The following is a 17,550-nucleotide window of genomic DNA, read 5'->3' on the forward strand; positions in this document are numbered from 1 at the left end:
GCAAAAGAATAAGTATGGTCTCATATCTGTAAACAAAAAAAGTGTATGCTTAAAGAACTTAGAAGTGCATGCATCAAAGTTTAAGAATGACTAAATGTGGGTAGATTTGTTGATTGTATTTTCAGATTTTCCTTAATGAACTCTTACGTTATTTTTAGCTTTTAGAATAAAACCTATTTACAGAACTACAGAGTTTTCAAAGTATTTTTGCATGTTATTTTCATTTTATTACTAATTTTTTAAATACAATATCCAATACATGGATTGCATAATAGCCAGTTTACATTTGAATAATCTGAAAGTTAAAGAGGGTTAGTGACTTGCTGAGTATCAGGTGAATGAATATATGATGGCAAAGCCAAGCACTGATTCCAGCTTTTACTATAAATCCAATATCATTCCCCTGTTATGAAACACCAGCATTTCTCACAGGGACTACTGCAAATTCCTCCTATATCTATGTAATGAGACTTTGTAATTTAAAAATAAAATAAAATGAAAACCTGCTTTATTTTGTTTGGAGTGGGGAAAGAAGGAAATGCTTGCCTTGCTTAATTGGTCTAATTTTGTTTCAGCCCTGGGCAGCTCCATTACAGAAAACGTATAGCTAATCTGCAGACACACAGTTTAATTCAGTGGCAAATTCAGGGTAATTTGAAGAACTATTTTTATTTGCCCTCTTTGTTTCCAATCTTTGTTTAGTCACCAACAGCTTACAACCATGGTGAGTTAACTTCCTCTATGGCAGTACTTCCTCTCCAGCATTGACACAAGCTGGTGAATGGTTATACAACTGGGCAAGAAAGAAGCAGAAGAAAAATCTCCTGAATATGTCTGCAGTTCAGACACAGGCCAGTTTAAGAATGTATTGTTTCATTACAGTGAGTACATGATAAAATGCCTTCAGGTCAGTGCAACAGGAAGTACTCTAGTGAGATTAGAAACAAATAAGAATAAAATCCCAATGAGCATAAAGAGGTCTTAGTCAGCAAAATATGTTTGCTTTTGCTATCAATACTATTTGCTCATAGGCAAAATGTACAAAATTGGGAATCACACCATATCCAGTAAAAATGAGAAACGTTCACTATTGATGAGTTAAGTAGCATTCTGCATTCCTGTTTTTTTTTAAAAAAACTTTTAATGGAATTAATTTCCTCTAAGAATACTTTTTACATTTTCAAGCTAGAAGAACATTTATTTCTGAATGGATGGAATTTTTTTTTCAAAATAATACTTGTCTAAGAATTCAACTGGAGTAAATACGGTGTACCCTCCCACCCATACATTTTGATATCTTTCCATAGTTTCCCTTTTTCCTTCTTGCCTCAGCGGAAGCCCTGTTTAACTAAAGGTAAGAGATCCATCAATGGCTCCCTCCTTTCAAACTTCAAACTGACTTACTCATATGAAGCAACATTTTCAGCATCTTCAACTTCAAACTTGGAAAGTCGTGCTAACACACTTTAGCCACCAAAAAAAAAAAAGCAAAAATATATCATTAGATATTTGCTACACAAAATAGTGATAAAAATATATTTGAATAACAAGAATCCCATGAATCTAAAGGATATAGTAAACATGACTTAGCTCACTGGAAGACCTAATATTTAAGAAAGAAAATTACAATCATTAACCAGAAACTCTTTCCTCATGGATACTCTCAACACTGAATTTTGCATATTTTTATCTTCTTTTCTCTCTCTGTCTCTTTCTATATATATGTATATAAAGATATATAAAAGAATATGTATATGGATATATAATATATAAATAATATGTGTATAGACATATCTCAAAGACATTGTGGGTTTCATTCCAGACCACTGCAATGAAGCAAAAACTGCATTAAGCAACTCACACAAATGTTTTGGGTTCCCTGTGCATATGAAAGTTATGTTTACCCTACACTGTAGCCTGTTAAGTTTACAATGGCATTATGTTCAAAAAACTTATGTGTATACCTTAATTAAAAACTACTTTATTGGTTAAAAAATGCTAATGATCACCTTTTGCTGGTGGAGGGCGTTGCCTCCATGTTCATGGCTGCTGACTGATCAGAGTGGTGGTTGCCAATGGTCGGAGTGGCTGAGACAATTTCTTAAAATAGGACAACAATGAAGTTAGCTGTAGCAAATGGCTCTTCCTTTCACAAGTGAGGATTAAGTGGTGAAGCCATCAGGTCCTGGACTTTGTTGAAAGCCTTTTTATTACTGATTTAATCTCATTACTTGTTTTTGGTCTGTTCAGGTTTTCTATTTCTTCTTGGTTTAGTCTTGGTAGGTCGTATGGGTCAAGGATTTTGTCCACCTCCTCTAGGTTTTCAAATTTATTGTAGAGTTGCTCATAATAGTCTCTAATAATTATTTTTATTTCTGTCATTATCTGTTATGCGGTCTCTTTTTTTGTTTCTGATTTTACTTATTTGGGTCTTCCCTTTTTCTTAATTAGTCTAGATAATGGTTTGTTGATATTTTTTAAACCTTTTCGTTGTTAACCTTTTGTAATTTTTGCCTCAAATTTGTTTATTTCTGTTTGGTCTTCATTATTTATTTCCTTTTAATAATTTGGGGTTTGGTTTGTTCTTACTATTCTAGTTTCTTGAGGTAGAATTTTTCAGTGGTTTATTTGAAAGTTTTCTAGTTTTTTTGATCCAGGCATTTATTGCTAAAAATATACTTTTTTTTTTATACTTTAAGTTCTAGGGTACATGTGCACAATGTGCAGGTTTGTTACACATGTATACATGTGCCATGTTGGTGTGCTGCGCCCATTAACTCGTCATTTACATTAGGTATATCTCCTAATGCTATCCCTCCCCCCTCCCCCTACCCAACAACAGGCCCCAGTGTGTGATGTCCCCCTTCCTGTGTCCGAGTGTTCTCATTGTTCAATTCCCACCTATGAGTGAGAACATGTGATGTTTGGTGTTTTGTCCTTGCGACAGTTTGCTGAAAAAATGATGAGTTCATGTCCTTTGTAGGGACACGGATGAAGCTAAAAACATATTTCTTAATAACTGCTTTTGCTGCGTCCCCTGTTTTGGTATACTGTGTTTCTAGTTACATTTGTTTCAAGGAATTCTTAAATTTCATTCTTAATTTCTTTCTTCACTCACTGTAACTCAAGGGCATGTTGTTTAATTTCCATATGTCTGTATAGTTTTGAATGTTCCTCTTGTTATGAATGTCTAGTTTTATTCCATTGTGGTAAGATAAGATACCTGATAGAATTTCAATTTTTAAAAATTTCTTGAGACTTGTTTTGTAGCCTAACATACAGTCTATCTTGGATAATGTTTCATGTGCTGATGAAAAGAATGTGTATTCTGGAGCTGTTAGGTGAGATGTTCTGTATATGTTTGTTATTTATGTCCATTTGGTCTATGGTGGAGTTTAAGTCTGATGTTTCTTTGTTGATTTTCTGTCTAGATGATTTGTCCAATGCTGAGAGTGGGATACGGAAGTGCCCAACTCTTATTGTAATGGGGTCTATCTCCCTCTTTAGATCTAGTAATATTCGCTTTATATATCTAGGTGCTCTGGTGTTTGAGTGCATACATATTTACAATTATACACATATTACAATTATATTTCTTGCTGAATTGAACCCTTTATTATTACATAATACTCTTGTTTGTCAATTTTTATGGTTTTTAACTTGAACTCTGTTTTGTCTGATACAAGTATAGCTATCCCTGCTCACTTTGGGCTCCCATTTGCATAGGATATCTTTTTCCATCCCTTTATTATCAGTCTATGTGTTTCTATACCGGTAAAGTGAGTTTCTTTTAGATAAAATATAGTTGGGTCTTATTTTTTAATCCACTCAGTAAGTCTATATCCTTCATGGGGTATTTAATCTATTAACATTCAAAGTTATTATTGGTAGGTGAGGAGTTACTTCCAACGTTTTATTGTTTTCTGGTTGTTTTGTATATGTTTTATTCCTTTCTTCCTGTTTACTTTTGAAGTTGGGTAGTTTTCTGTAGTGATAAGGTTTCATTCCTTTCTCTTTCTCCTTTATGTATTGACTCTAACAGTGACTTTTAAAGTTTTGCATGTTTTCATGATGGTGGTTATCATCTTTTTACTTCCAGATGTAAGACTCCCTTGGGCATTTCTTGTAATGTTGGTCTAGTGGTGATGAATTATCTTGGTTTTTGTTTATCTATGACAGATTTTATGTCTTCTTCATTTGTAAAGGATAGCTGTGCTGGCTATAATATTCTTGGCTGAAAGATTTTTTTCTTTCAGAACTTTGAATGTATCATCCCATTCTCTTCTAGCCTAAGGTTTCCACTGGGAAATCAGCTGTTAGTCTAATGGGGATTCCATTATAAGTGTGTTACTTTTCTTTTGCTATTTTAAAAAATCTTTGTCTTTTGATTTTTCACAATTTGACTATAATGTCTGGGTTGAATGTATTTGGGGTTCTTTGATCTTCCTGGAACTAGATGTCTAGCTCTCTCTCAAGAGTTAGGAAGTTTTATGCTATTTTATTAAATATGTTTTCCTCATATTTTCTCTACACTTTTCCTTCTGGAATGCCCATAATATGAATATTTGATCAAATTAATGGTGTCCCATAAATCCTGTAGGCTTTTTTCATTCTTTTTTATCCTTTTTTGCCTGTCTGTGTTATTTCAAAAGACTTGTCTTCAAGTTCAGAAATTATTTCTTCTGCTTGTTCTTGTCTGTAAAGCCATTGATTGTATTTTTTCATTTCATCCATTGAACTGTTTAGCTTTTAGGGCTTCTGTTTGGTTATTTTTATGATATCTGTATCTTTACTGAATTTCTCTTTCACCTGATTTCATTGACTTGTCCATCTGTATTACCTTACATCTCACTGAGTTTCCTTAAGATTATTCTTTTTTCTGTCACATCATATGTTTATGATCGGGTTCTATTACTGGATAATTATTATTTCCCTTTGTAGGTGACATGTTTTCTTGCATTTTCATGGTTGCTGTGTTTCTAAATTGATTTCTATGCATCTGGTGAAAAAGTCACCTTTTCCAATTTTATGGAGTAGGTTTACTTGTATGAATTAATTTGTATGAATGGGTCTTGGATGTCAGTTCACTGGGGTATACCAGCCTTGGTTCTACATGGATGCAGTAAGTGTAGTCTCCATGTAGTTTATTCAGCTGTGATCCACACTAGTAACATTTGCAAGTTACTCAGTGGCCTAGGTTAAGGAAGTTTGTAGTGATGGTGGTGCAGCCTTGCCAGGGGTGGGCTCACTGGGCTGTTTCTCAGGGTAAGGGTGTGTGCAGGCATACAGTGGGTCAGAAAACTTGGAGTATGGCTTTATGCCGCTGGCCATGATGCCATCACTCTAGCCAGGAGCATGGGGATGCAGTTGCTCAACCAGGGCATGACTTCCAGATGTGCTTTGCAGGACAGTGTCTCAGGCCCAGGATGCAGGCACACAGCTGTTTGCCTGGCCTGGAAGCATGCACTCCAGGAGTGGCCTGAAGGGCTGTTTCCCATAACTGGTATGTGGGTACACAGCTGCTCATCTGGCCTGGGGGCAGTCTGCTGGGGGAAACTCATGGGCCAAATATATAGGTGCATAGCTGCTAAGATGGACTGAAGGTATCTTTGCCAGGGCTGGCCAAGAGGGGTGTTTCTCAGGCCTGGGATACAGTCAAATGACTTCTCAGCTGTCCTAGATGTGTGTCTGCTGGGGGTAGTCCATAGAGCTATTCTAGCTCAGGATGTGGGCACACTGCTGCTCAGCTGGCCTGGGTGGCGCCTGCCAGGGGAAGCCCTGGGGACTGCTTCTATGAGCCAGGATGTGGACACGAGGCTGCTCAGCTGGCGTAAGGGCATGTCTTCTGGGAGTAGCCCATGGAGCTCTTTCTTAGGTCCAGGACATGGGCATTCATGGCTGATTGGCTGGTCTGGAGGTGCATCTGCCGGGAATGGATACAGGAGTATTTCTCAGGCTCATCCAAGGTTGCACAGCTGCTTAGTTGGCCTGGGAGTGTTTCTGTGGGGGGTGGCCTAAAGGGCTGTTCCTCAAGCTGGGACATAGGTATGTGGCTGCTTAGTTGGCCTGAGTAAGCTCCCAGGGTTGCTTCTCAGCCCTGAGACTTGGGCATACACAGTTGCTTGTCTCTCAGGTCTGAGACACAGGTGCAAGGCCCACTTGGTGGTGTGCCTGCTGGGGGCAGCCTGTGGGACTGTTTCTCAGGCCCTTATTAAAAGCAGAGGGCTACTGGGCACGCCAGCAGCATGTCTGTGGTTGATGGGGCCCGCAAGGCTGTTTCTCAGGTCCTGAGCATGGGCTCATAGTCACTTTGTTGACCTGCGGGTGTATCAGCTGCTCAGAGGCTTAGGGGCCTCTCCCACTTGGGAGAGGGCATGTAGTGGTTTGGCTGTCTTAAGAGTGAATTTACCCTGGATGGGACTGCAGATTATTCCTCTGTCTGGAAGTGTGGTGGTGGCGGTTGATTTCCCTACTCTGCATTACTTGAGTTACAGCCAGTCCTGGGACCAACCTCCACACAGCTGGGATTGTGGCTTTAACCCACCCATGTGGGCTTGGTGTACTGAAGATAAAGCTCCAGTGCTGGAGAGGCACAGTGACTACTGGCCCCCAGAGGAGGGCACACTCAAGAGATGACTCTGTTCTCAAGATGGTGCTGTGTTGCTGCAGCTTAAGTCTCTGGGGGTGGGAAGTCTTCACCTTGTACTCCTAGTCCAGGACATGCAGCTGTGTGAATCCTTGGCAATACTCCAAACTGGCCTGAGGGCTTGCAAAGACTGTGAGATTCTCTTGTTGTAAAGACTTTGTGTTTGTGATGGCAGTGGGGCTGGTGGGGATCTTCTGCCTACCTTCACCCTGCAATGAGAAGTCCCTCCTGTCTCTGGGCCAATTCAATCCAGATGGGACAGAAGGGGCTGCACAGGCTGAGTGCTTCCGTACTATGGCAACTTTCAGTCACCACAGATGTGTCTCCACTCCTTTGCTGCACTCCAGGACTATCCCTTTGATACTCTAATCAAATCTTAGATGTTTATTTCTTGCCTCGGTTCTTTCTTGTAGGGGAGATGAGCACCAGACATCTCTAGTCACCCATCTTGCTTGATTTAGCATAATTCGTAAGGGCCCCAGGATTTTCAGAATAGTCAATGATTGTTGGCTTCAACTTAAAGTCACCAGCTTCATTAGCCCCTAACAAGAGAATTGGCCTGTGCTTTGAAGATTTGAAACCATGCATTGACTTCTCCTCTCTAAATATAAAAGTCCTAGATGGCATCTTCTTCCAATAAAAGGCTATCTTGTCTACATTGAAAATGTGTTGTTTAGTTTGGCCACATTCATCAGTTATCTCACCTAGATCTTCTGGATAACTTGCTGCTGCTTCTGCATCGGCACTGGCTGTTTACTTTGCACTTCTATGTGATAGAGATGGCTTCTTTCCTTAAACCTCATGAACAAACCTTTTAGCGTCAAGCTTTTCTTCTGCAGCTTCCTTACCTCTCCCAGGCTTCACTGAATCAAAGAGAGTGAGGACCTTGTCCTGGATTACGCTTTGGCTTAAGGGAATGCTGTGGCTGGTTTGATCCTTTATCCAGACCACTACAACATTCTCCATATTAGCAATCAGACTGTTTTTCTTTCTCAACATTTGTATGTTCACTGGAGTAGCAGTCTTAATTTTCTTCAAGAAGTTTTTTGGCTTTTCTGTTTTGTTTTGTTTTTGTTTTTGTTTTACATTCACAACTTGGCTGAAATGGTGCAAGAAGTCTAGCCTTCCTCACAATCATTTCTAGCTTTTGGTTTAAAGTGAGAGACATGTGACTCTTCCCTTCACTAGGACACTCAGAGACCATCATAGGCTTATTAAATGGCCTACTTTCAATATTGTTGTGTCTCAGGGAATAGGGAGGCCCAAGGAGAAGGAGAAAGATGGGGGAATGGCTAGTCAGTGGAGCAGTCACAACAAACATGTCATTGATTAGGCTTGTCATCTTAATATGGACATGGTTCGTGTTGCCCCAAAACAATTACAATAGTAACATCAAAGATCACTGATCACAGATCACCATAACAGATATGATAATAAAAAGTTTGGAATATTGCAAGAATTATTAAAATGTGACAAGAGACACAAAGTGAGAACACGCTGTTGGAAAAATGAAACCAGGAGACTTGCTCAATGTAGGGTTGCTACAAACCTTCAGTTTACAAAAAAGTAATATCTGAGGGGCAATAAAATAAAGCACAATAAAACAAGATATACCTGCATATACACACACATATATGTATATATAAACTATATATGTGTATATATACATATATATGCTAAAGGATATATACATATATGTTTACATATATATACACACACATGCTCATATATATATTAAACGATATATATGACTACTGATGTTATTAATTTGGGTCAGTGCTAAAGAATATATCTACATATAGATATGTATATATAGATATATATACACACATTTAAATATGCACATATGTAGACATGTATATAGATATGTGTATCTATATACATATGTAGACATATGTATATAGATATATGTATATCTATATACACACAAATACATATTTATATATCTATATATATTACATATATAGCTAAAAGATATATCTGTATATATACACACACACACATACATGTGTGTTGTGTGTGTGTGTGTGTAGATAGATCCTTTAGCACTGACCCAAATTAATAATGTCAGTAGTTTTCAATGACACCACCATTGAAAGGTGAGTTATATCAAATATATATCAAATTAGTGAAAGACTACTGATGTCATTTTATCCGGGCCAGTGCTAACGATTAAAAATGTACACTGCAGGTCAAGTGACTTCAGAGACATACTTTTCTGGCTGAAATTATGTACAATTGCTCTACATTTATAAACTGGCTGAACTCTGAAAATGTATATGTCAATGCGTATATCATTTTTTCCTAGAAGAAAACCTTATATTATGTAAAGGTGCTCTTGGGCCTTAAAAAACAAACTAATGAATCACAATTTAAGTGCAGTTCTTTATTACTTCATTTGTGAGTGAATTTTACCAATCTTAATATATGCCTCTCTTCTTTCTCTCCGTATTTTGAAATCTCACCCATCATTGATGACTCTACCACACATTACTCTTTTTAATTCAATGAGGTAATAGCTAAAGGATTAAAAATGAACATAGCAAGACTCCACATGTTATCCTAGACTTAATTTTCTGATACAAATTAGTAATAATTATTCTCCAATTTATAATCTAGTTCCCCTGAAAAATGGACATTAATCAGTTATTTATTTGAAACATGGTATTTAATTTTTCTCTGGAAATGAGGTTTTAGATGTTTGTAATGAAATTTTTCAGCCTGTGAAAAAAACTTAATGAATCAAGTTTATATACATTTCTTTACTCCTAAACCTAATCCCCAAGTTACTGTTTCTGGCAAAATTTACATAAAATCAACTTTAGTTTGTAAACACCCACCTTGCTCGCCCTTGTAATTTTCTGCCTTCTCACGTTCAAATACCACCAGTAACTCTTCACCAATCATGGATGTCTTTCCTGCCCCTCAGATAGGGTTAAGTAACTACAGACCCAAGGCAGGGCCTCCATACAATCTGATGGCTCATGACTGTAAACCCAGCAGTTTGGGAGGCTGAGGCGGGTAGATCACGAGGGCAGGAGTTCAAGACCAGCCTGGCCAATATAGTGAAAACCTGCCCCTACCAAAAATACAAAAAATTTGTCTGGCATGGTAGCACATGACTGCAGTTCCAGCTACTCAGGAGGCTGAGGCAGGAAAATCGCTTGAACCCAGGAGAAGGAGGTTACAGTGAGCCGAGATCACGCCGCTGCATGCCAGCTTGGGAAACAGCGAGACTTCATCTCAAAAAATAATAATAATAATAGAAATACGTTTTAATTTGCCCATGCCTCCAACGTCCTATAAAATAAATTCTTTTAAAAATTTATTTATTGGCTTAAAAATCAATACTACATACAAAACTCACATGCTATTGCTTAATGAGCAGCTAAGAATTCTCACCTAGATGTTTCCTTAATCAGCCACTGATTAAACACAATCCTTTTATTCCTTCTGTAAAATCTCATTCATTTTGCAAGGTTTCTTGAGCATTACACTATAATTAACTTGAATCAGGTTTTCCATATTACTTACACCTTTATGATTTATTTCCAGGAGAGGTTTTCACATGATTGGGAAAACCCTCCACCACCTCCTTCCTTTCACTGATCATGCTAGTCTCTCCTGCCCATAAGACACAGTGAAGTACCCGCACACTTGAGGAAAGCGGCATCCAATGAGGTGGTGGGTTTGGGTTGGGTCTAGGCACCAACCTCACATGTGGACAGAGCTCTCGAGTGTGTGGGACAAGTCCACGTTCCATTAGCTCCGTTCTTTTTTTCCCAGGGCTTCACTACTCCTTATTGGCTGCTATCTCCTCCATGTTGCAAATAGGATTCTCTCCTTTCTTGGAACACTGTGGTAGGGTCTCAAACTCAGGAAACCTGAATCCCTTAAAAAATTGCCTACCAGAAATTGAGGGTGACAAAGACACTAACAGGAAGAAGCAGCTCTCCTACGAACTGACCTCCTTATACAACTCCATCAAAAAAAGGTGCAAAGTTATCTACAAATGCTACAATGAGAAGAATTGGAAACCCTGTTAAAAAACACTCTGTATGGCCATGCAGGCTCCTGAGAGTAAATTCCACAAATGTCCATCTGTCTCCGTGTTTTGTGTTTCCATTTTTTGCATGGGTTTGTTTGTGTAAATGTGTTGACAAAAGTGTGTATGGATGAAGATGGATGGATATATTTGTGTATGTGCTTCGTGTGTGTATAGCTCTATGCACTCTTATGCATACGTGTGTCTTCATGTATTTATAACTCACCTTTCACTGATAGGTGACACCAGGGCTGCTCCTTTAAATTCACTTGTGTGTGGGCTAGAGGATGATAAAAGAATACAGTCAGATAGGAGATGCAATTCTAAATTTGCTTTTTTGGAAAATTAGCTTTTATTACTCTAGACAGAAACCAATGAATTCCTGTCAGAAATCTGAGTCCCATAAAAGAACTGCTTAGTAGGAACTAAGGGTGGCAAATACACCACAGGAAGAAGCAAATCTCCTATGACCTGCTCCTTTTTATAGAACTCCACCAAAGAAGGATGCAAAGTTACTAACAAATGCTACAATGAGACGAATTGGAAACTCTGTTAAAAAAAAAAAAAATCTCTATGGCCATGCAGGCTCCTGAGAGTAAATTCCACAAATGTCCACCAGTCTCCTTTCTCTTTGGTCTATGTTTCCATCATGTGCATGGATTAGTTTGTGTAAGTGTGTTGAAGAGACGTGTGGATGGATGGATGAATGGATGGATGGATGGATGGATGGATGGGGTATACTTGCTCATGTGCCTGTGTGTGTATAGTTCTATGCACACTTATGCTGACAGGTGACTTTAACTATTTATTACTCACCTTTCTTTCGCAGGTGCCTCCTCGGTTGCTCCTTTAAATTCACTTGTCTGTGGACTAGTGGATGATAAGAGAAAACAGTCAGAGAGGAGACATAATTTTGAATTTATATTTTGGAAAAATTACCTTTCATTACTCTAGACAGAAACCAATTAATTTCTGACTATTCATGTGTATAGCACTACTGGAACCTGGAATGTCTTTTCCTCTTTATTAGAAATGAGGATTTATATGGCGACAACCAAAATCTTAGGCGGGGGAAAATAGTAATGCTTCCCGATTTAAGTAAACCTCTTTATTATGACCTCAGTCCCAATGTGTGACAGCTTTGTGGTGGCAGTTATTTCAAACTCAACTCCAATTTGTAGGTAGTCAGCCCTCTTATTCCATTCAATGTCCTGCTTAAAAGGCCCTCCATTAGCTCCTTATGTTCACCCAGCATGGTGGTTTCTCATGTCCCACAAAAAGGGTCAGGTAACTAGAGGTCTGACACAGGGGCACAATCCAATAGGATGGTGATTTGAGGTTTGGAGCACCAGCCTCTGTGGTGGCAGGGTTCTGGAGGGTGGAGAACACCTCTAAGGCTCATACCTCTGTTGCTTTCTGCTGAAGGCTTCACAGTTCCCCAAGTACTCCTACCTCCTCCTCACTCCAAACAGGATTCTCTCTTCCCTGGGCCTACTCTGGTATGTCTGGTACACAAAAAATCTGCTTTTCCAAAGCATTTGCCCGCTACTTACTGAGGGTGACAAGACAGTAACAGATGGAAGCCTCTATCTATAGTCAGTTTCTTTTTTTCTAAACAATGTAAAAATGTGGAAGTTATCTATACATGATACAGTGAGATGATAAAGAACCTGTGTGAAAGAAACACTGTATTATCATGAACACATCTGAGAGTTAATCCCACTAATCTCGGTCTCTTTCTCTGTCACTGTTTTGTGTGTGTGTGTACATCTTTTTTTTTTTCTTTTTTTCTTTTTTGCAACAGTTTCGCTCCTGCTGCCCAGGGTGGAATGCAGCGGCATGTTCTCAGCTCACTGCAAACTCCACTTCCCCAGGTTCAATCTATTCTCCTGCCTCAGCCTCCTGAGTAGCTGGGATTAGAGGCACCTGCCACCACACCTGGCTAGTTCTTGTAGTTTTAGTAGAGACAGGGTTTCACGATGTTTGCCAGCCTGGTCTCAAACACCCGACCTCAGGGTATCTGCCTGCTTCAGCTTCCCAAAGTGCTCAGATTACAGGTGTGAACCATTGCACCTGGTCATGTGTACATCTTTTATAACTCACCTGTCATTGGGGCTGAGCCAATGATGACTCCCACCAGGTCAGTCGGATCGGGACTAAAGGACAAATATGGTCAGAGTCAGACACAATGCGTAATTCTAATGTTTTGCAACAAATAGCTACAGTTAGTCTATGTGTCATTCCCCAGTTACACTTTTATTATTCGCATGTATGTATATCACTAAATTGACCTGGGATGGCATTTGTCTTTTTATTAGAAATGAGGTTTCATATGCCAACAGTGAGCATTTTAGGCTGTGACCATAGCGATGCATGCAGATTAAGTAAGGGTATCTACACCTCAAGGTGTAACAGCATTTTTGGAGAGCATTTAATTCTAGTTCAAATTTAGTTCCTGAGTCTCCCTTCTTATAATCCCATTTGAGTTCCTCATTCTCTATCACCTCCAATCACCTCCTCACTTTCCACCCATCCTAGTTTTCTTTGCTGCCCAAGAGTTGCGGCCAAGTAGCTGGAGGCCTCAAGCAAGGGCTCCATCCCATGTGAGAGTGGGTATGGGCAAAGGCAGTCAGCCTCACATAACGGTAGAGCTCTGGAGGGGGTGAAATAATTCCAGGGTTATTAGCTCTGTTCTTTGTTTTGGCTGGGATTTCTCTGATCTTTGTCCACTCCTATCTCCTTCTCCCTGCAAGCAGGATTCGCTTCTCCCTTGGTTCATGCTACTAGGAAAGTCTCATTCTCACAGAAAGGTAATGTGACAAACACTAACATAAAAAGTCTCCCTCTATGAGTTCCTCCCCATTTTCCTACCTCCATCCAAAAAGAAAACAATATTGCATACAAAGCTCATTCTGAGAGGACTCTAGAAATAGTTTCAAGGGAACTCCTTGTTCCCATGGATGCCTGTCACACTCAATAGCCCTACTCAGTCTCTCTTGTGTGTATGAATGCATGTATGTATGTGTTTGTATATGCATAGATACATGTATAACTGTATTCCTTGATATCACATGGTGCATTGGCCAGCCTACTAGAAGGTACTCTCAATTCACACACAGGGCCATGCCAAAGAAGTTAACATGTACATACTAAGACAACATGTAACTTCCTAGACTTAAGGTTTTCAGTTCAAAATAATTCCAACTGCTTTTGTTTTGGTTTTTTGTTTTTGTTTTTTGTTGTTGTTTTTGGTTTTTTTGAGACAGAGTCTCACTCAGTCACCCAAGCTGGAGTGCAGTGGCATGATCTCGGCTCACTGCAACATCTGCCTCCCGGGTTCAAGCAATTCTCCTGCCTCAGCCTCCCGAGTAGCAGGGACTACAGGTGCCCGCCACCACACCCGGCTAATTTTGTATTTTTAGTAGAGATGGGGTTTCACCATGTTGGCCAGGCTGGCCTTGAACTACTGATCTCGTTATCCACCCGCCCTGGCCTCCCAAAGTGCTAGGACTACAGGCCTGAGCCACCGCACCCGACCTTCCAACTACTTTTCAACCTGTAAATTGCCTTACCCTTACAGAAGTCATGTGTGTATTTGGTTCTTTGGAATCTACCATGCCATTTACCCTACACATCATACTTTATATGATTGCAGCACATCTATCTAAGACTCACTGACTCAAGAGTTCACCAAAACTCTGTACCACTGGAGCTGGCCAATGCACGACAGACAGCCTTTTGTGGGTGAATTTCTTTTAAATTCGACTCCACTGTGTAGGCATTCCTCCTCCTAATCCCATCTATGGCCCACTTCCTGGATCTCTCCATCACGTCTTTCCTTTCACCCATCATGCTAGTCTTTCCTGTCCATGGGACACAGGCAAGTAGCTGTGGGCCTAAGGAAGGGCTGCATCCAATGAGGTGGTGTGCTTGTGTTTGTGTTTTAGCACCAACCTCATATGTTGACAGAGCTCTGGAGTGTGAGGGACAAGTCCATGTTCCATTAGCTCTGTTCTTTTCTGCCCAGGGCTTCACTGCTCCTTGTCAGCTGCTATCTCCTCCATGTTGCAAACAGGATTTTCTCCTCCTTTCTGTCAATCTGGTGGGCTCTCAAACTCAGGAAATCTGAGTCCTTTAAGAAGCTGCTTACTAGGAACTAACAGTGACAAATACACTAACATACGAAGCAGCAGCTCTCCTATGACCTGCTCCTTTTTATAACACTCCGTTAGAAAAGGAAGCAATGTTACCTACAAAGGCTACGAGGAGAAGAATTGGAAATCCTGTTAAAAACCACTCTCTATGGCCACGCAGGCTTCCCAGAATAAACTCCACAAATGTCCGGCCGTCTGTCTCCTTGTTGTATGTTTCCACTGTATGCATGGATTTGTTAGTGGATGTGTTTGAGAGAAGTGTGTATGGATGGATGCATGGATGGATGGATGGATATATTTGTTTATGTGCCTGTGTGTGTGAATACTTCTATGCTCAGTTATAATTCGATAAATAAAGACACACATATGCATAACTCACCTTTCATTTATACGTGCCTCTGGGTTCACTCCTGATAATTCATTTGTGGGTGGACTAGAGGATGACAAAAGAATACAGTCAGACAGGAGACACAATTCAAAATTTACTTTTCTGGTAAAACTAACTTTCATTACTCTGCACATAAACCAGTTAAGTTCTGACTATTCATGTGTATAGCACTATTTGGTTCTAAAATGTCATTTTTTTTATTAAAAAGGAGGATTTATATGATGGCAACCAACATCTTAGGCTGGGGAAAATAGTAATGCTTTCAGATTTAAATAAACCTCTTTATTATGACCTCAGTCCCAATGCGTGACAGCCTTTGTGGTGGCAGTTATTTCAAACTAAACTTTTGCGTGGAGGTAGTCAGCCCTCTTATTCCACTAAATGTGCTGCCTCGAAAGCCCTCCATTACTTCTTCACTTGATTGTCTCTCTTGGTCCACAAGTACGGTAAAGTAACTGCAGGTCTGAGTCAAGGACACAATCCAATATGATGGTATTTGGGGTTTTGAGTACCACCCTGTATTGTGGAAGAGTTCTGCAGGGTCGAAAACATTTCTAGGGTTGTTAGCTTTTTTCTCTTCTCCTGAGGTCTTCACTACTCTCCGTCCCTGCTGTGCTTTCCTGTTTCCAAAGAGGATTCTCTGCTGTCCTCAGCCATTATAGTAAGGTCTCACATACAGGCAGTCTGAAAATTATTTTTTATTTTTACTCAAGAGTATCAAACAGACTAGTAAGAAAAATCATTCTTCTTTTTATGTGGCCATCTTTTATCTAAATTCATTCAAGACATAAAGTCACCTTCATATCCTATAGTGAGATCACGCAGACACATGTGTCAAAAGTTTTTTGTTTTTCCATTAATGCCCTTGAATGGGAACTTCCCTAATCTCAACCTTTATATTTCTCTGCAGTACCTGTGGGTGCATGCCTTGATTTAATATGAATGCATATAGGTATATATAAATGGTATATAATCGTTTCCTCCCTTGTTCATACATCCTTATATCTATATTGATTTATTTCTTTTTCTTTTTCTTTTTTTTCTTTTTTTGAGGGGGAGTCTCCCTCTGTTGCCCAGGCTGGAGTGCAGTGGCAGGATCTCGGCTCACTGCAAGCTCCGCCTCCCGGGTTCATGCCATTCTCCTGCCTCAGCCTCCTGAGTAGCTGGGACTACAGGCACCCGCCACCACACCCAGCTAATTTTTTGTATTTTTAGTAGAGATGGGGTTTCACTGTGTTAGCCAGGATGGTCTCGATCTCCTGACCTCGTGATCCACCCACCTCGGCCTCCCAAAGTGCTGGGATTACAGGCGTGAGCCACCGCGCCCAGCCTCTATATTATTTCTGTCTCACAGTTCACTGACAGCTCCACTCCAGGGTACTGATTTGAATTTAGACTTGGCAGTGCTACAGAATTTAAATATATATATGTATCGTCCAACACCAATATGACATCCTGGACTTCACTTTCTGGTTTGAATTACTCACAAGCGATGTTTAGTTCTTTACAATTGAATACAGCACAAACTAAGAATTTGGTGGTTTACTTTATTTCAAATTCAGCTGCAGTTTCTATATACAAATCCCCTTGACCCCATCTCATTTCCTGACACTAAAATCCCTTCATGAGTGCCTTGTTTTTGCCATTATAGGTGTCTTCTCTGCTCTCACACAGGGTCAAGAAACTGCCCCATACAATGTGATGATGGGTGTGGGCTTGCAGTGTTAGCCTCACATGGTGGTAGAGCTCTGGGTGTGAGGAACCCTGCCAGGGCCATTAGCTCTGTTTTTTTTTCCCTAAGGGCTCCACTGCTCCCTGTCCACTGTTACTCGCTTGTTGCTCTGCATAGGATTTTCTTCCCTTGGTCCACTCTAGTATGTCTCATACACAGAAAATCTGACTTTCCTAAGTATGTGCCTGCTACTAAGGGTGACAAGACAATAACAAGAAGTTTCCCTTTTTTGCCCTGTTCCTTTTTTATCCAATTTAATCAAAAAGTTGGATAAGGGGCCTGCAGGGCTTATAGTGAGGAGGTTTATAAACAGTGTAAAAGACATTCTGTATGGCCATAGATGATCCTGAGTGTAAGCATATAATCTTCATCTTTCTCTCTGTCGATTCTCTCTCTCTTTTCTCTTTCTCTCCCTTTCTCTCTCTCCCTGTGTGTCTAGATAGACAGAAGTATGTATATCTGCATATATATTTCTTTAAATATTTGTGTATATATATTTTATAATTCACATTTCATTGGTGGTTCTATCATAGGTCATTGATGTCAATTCTGCATGCAGGCTAAAGGAATATAAAAGTAGATAGT

General features: G+C 39.8%; 1 protein-coding gene across 1 annotated transcript in view; it reads right to left on the reverse strand.

Moving 5' to 3' along the window:
- LOC129528447 (putative tyrosine-protein phosphatase TPTE) overlaps positions 1-15,367 on the reverse strand; it is a 42,027-nt gene extending 26,660 nt beyond the window's left edge. The window contains exons 1-5 of the mRNA XM_055368842.1: positions 15,225-15,367; positions 12,791-12,847; positions 11,508-11,561; positions 10,918-10,971; positions 1,405-1,464 (exon numbers count right to left, since the gene is read on the reverse strand). Of these exons, the coding sequence (XP_055224817.1) occupies positions 1,405-1,464; positions 10,918-10,971; positions 11,508-11,561; positions 12,791-12,847; positions 15,225-15,367 (368 nt within the window). The remainder of the gene's footprint in view (positions 1-1,404; positions 1,465-10,917; positions 10,972-11,507; positions 11,562-12,790; positions 12,848-15,224) is intronic.
- Between the last annotated feature and the right edge of the window lie 2,183 nt (positions 15,368-17,550).

This window comes from Gorilla gorilla, chromosome 17 (assembly GCF_029281585.2).
Source record: "Gorilla gorilla gorilla isolate KB3781 chromosome 17, NHGRI_mGorGor1-v2.1_pri, whole genome shotgun sequence".
Lineage (NCBI taxonomy): Eukaryota > Metazoa > Chordata > Mammalia > Primates > Hominidae > Gorilla > Gorilla gorilla.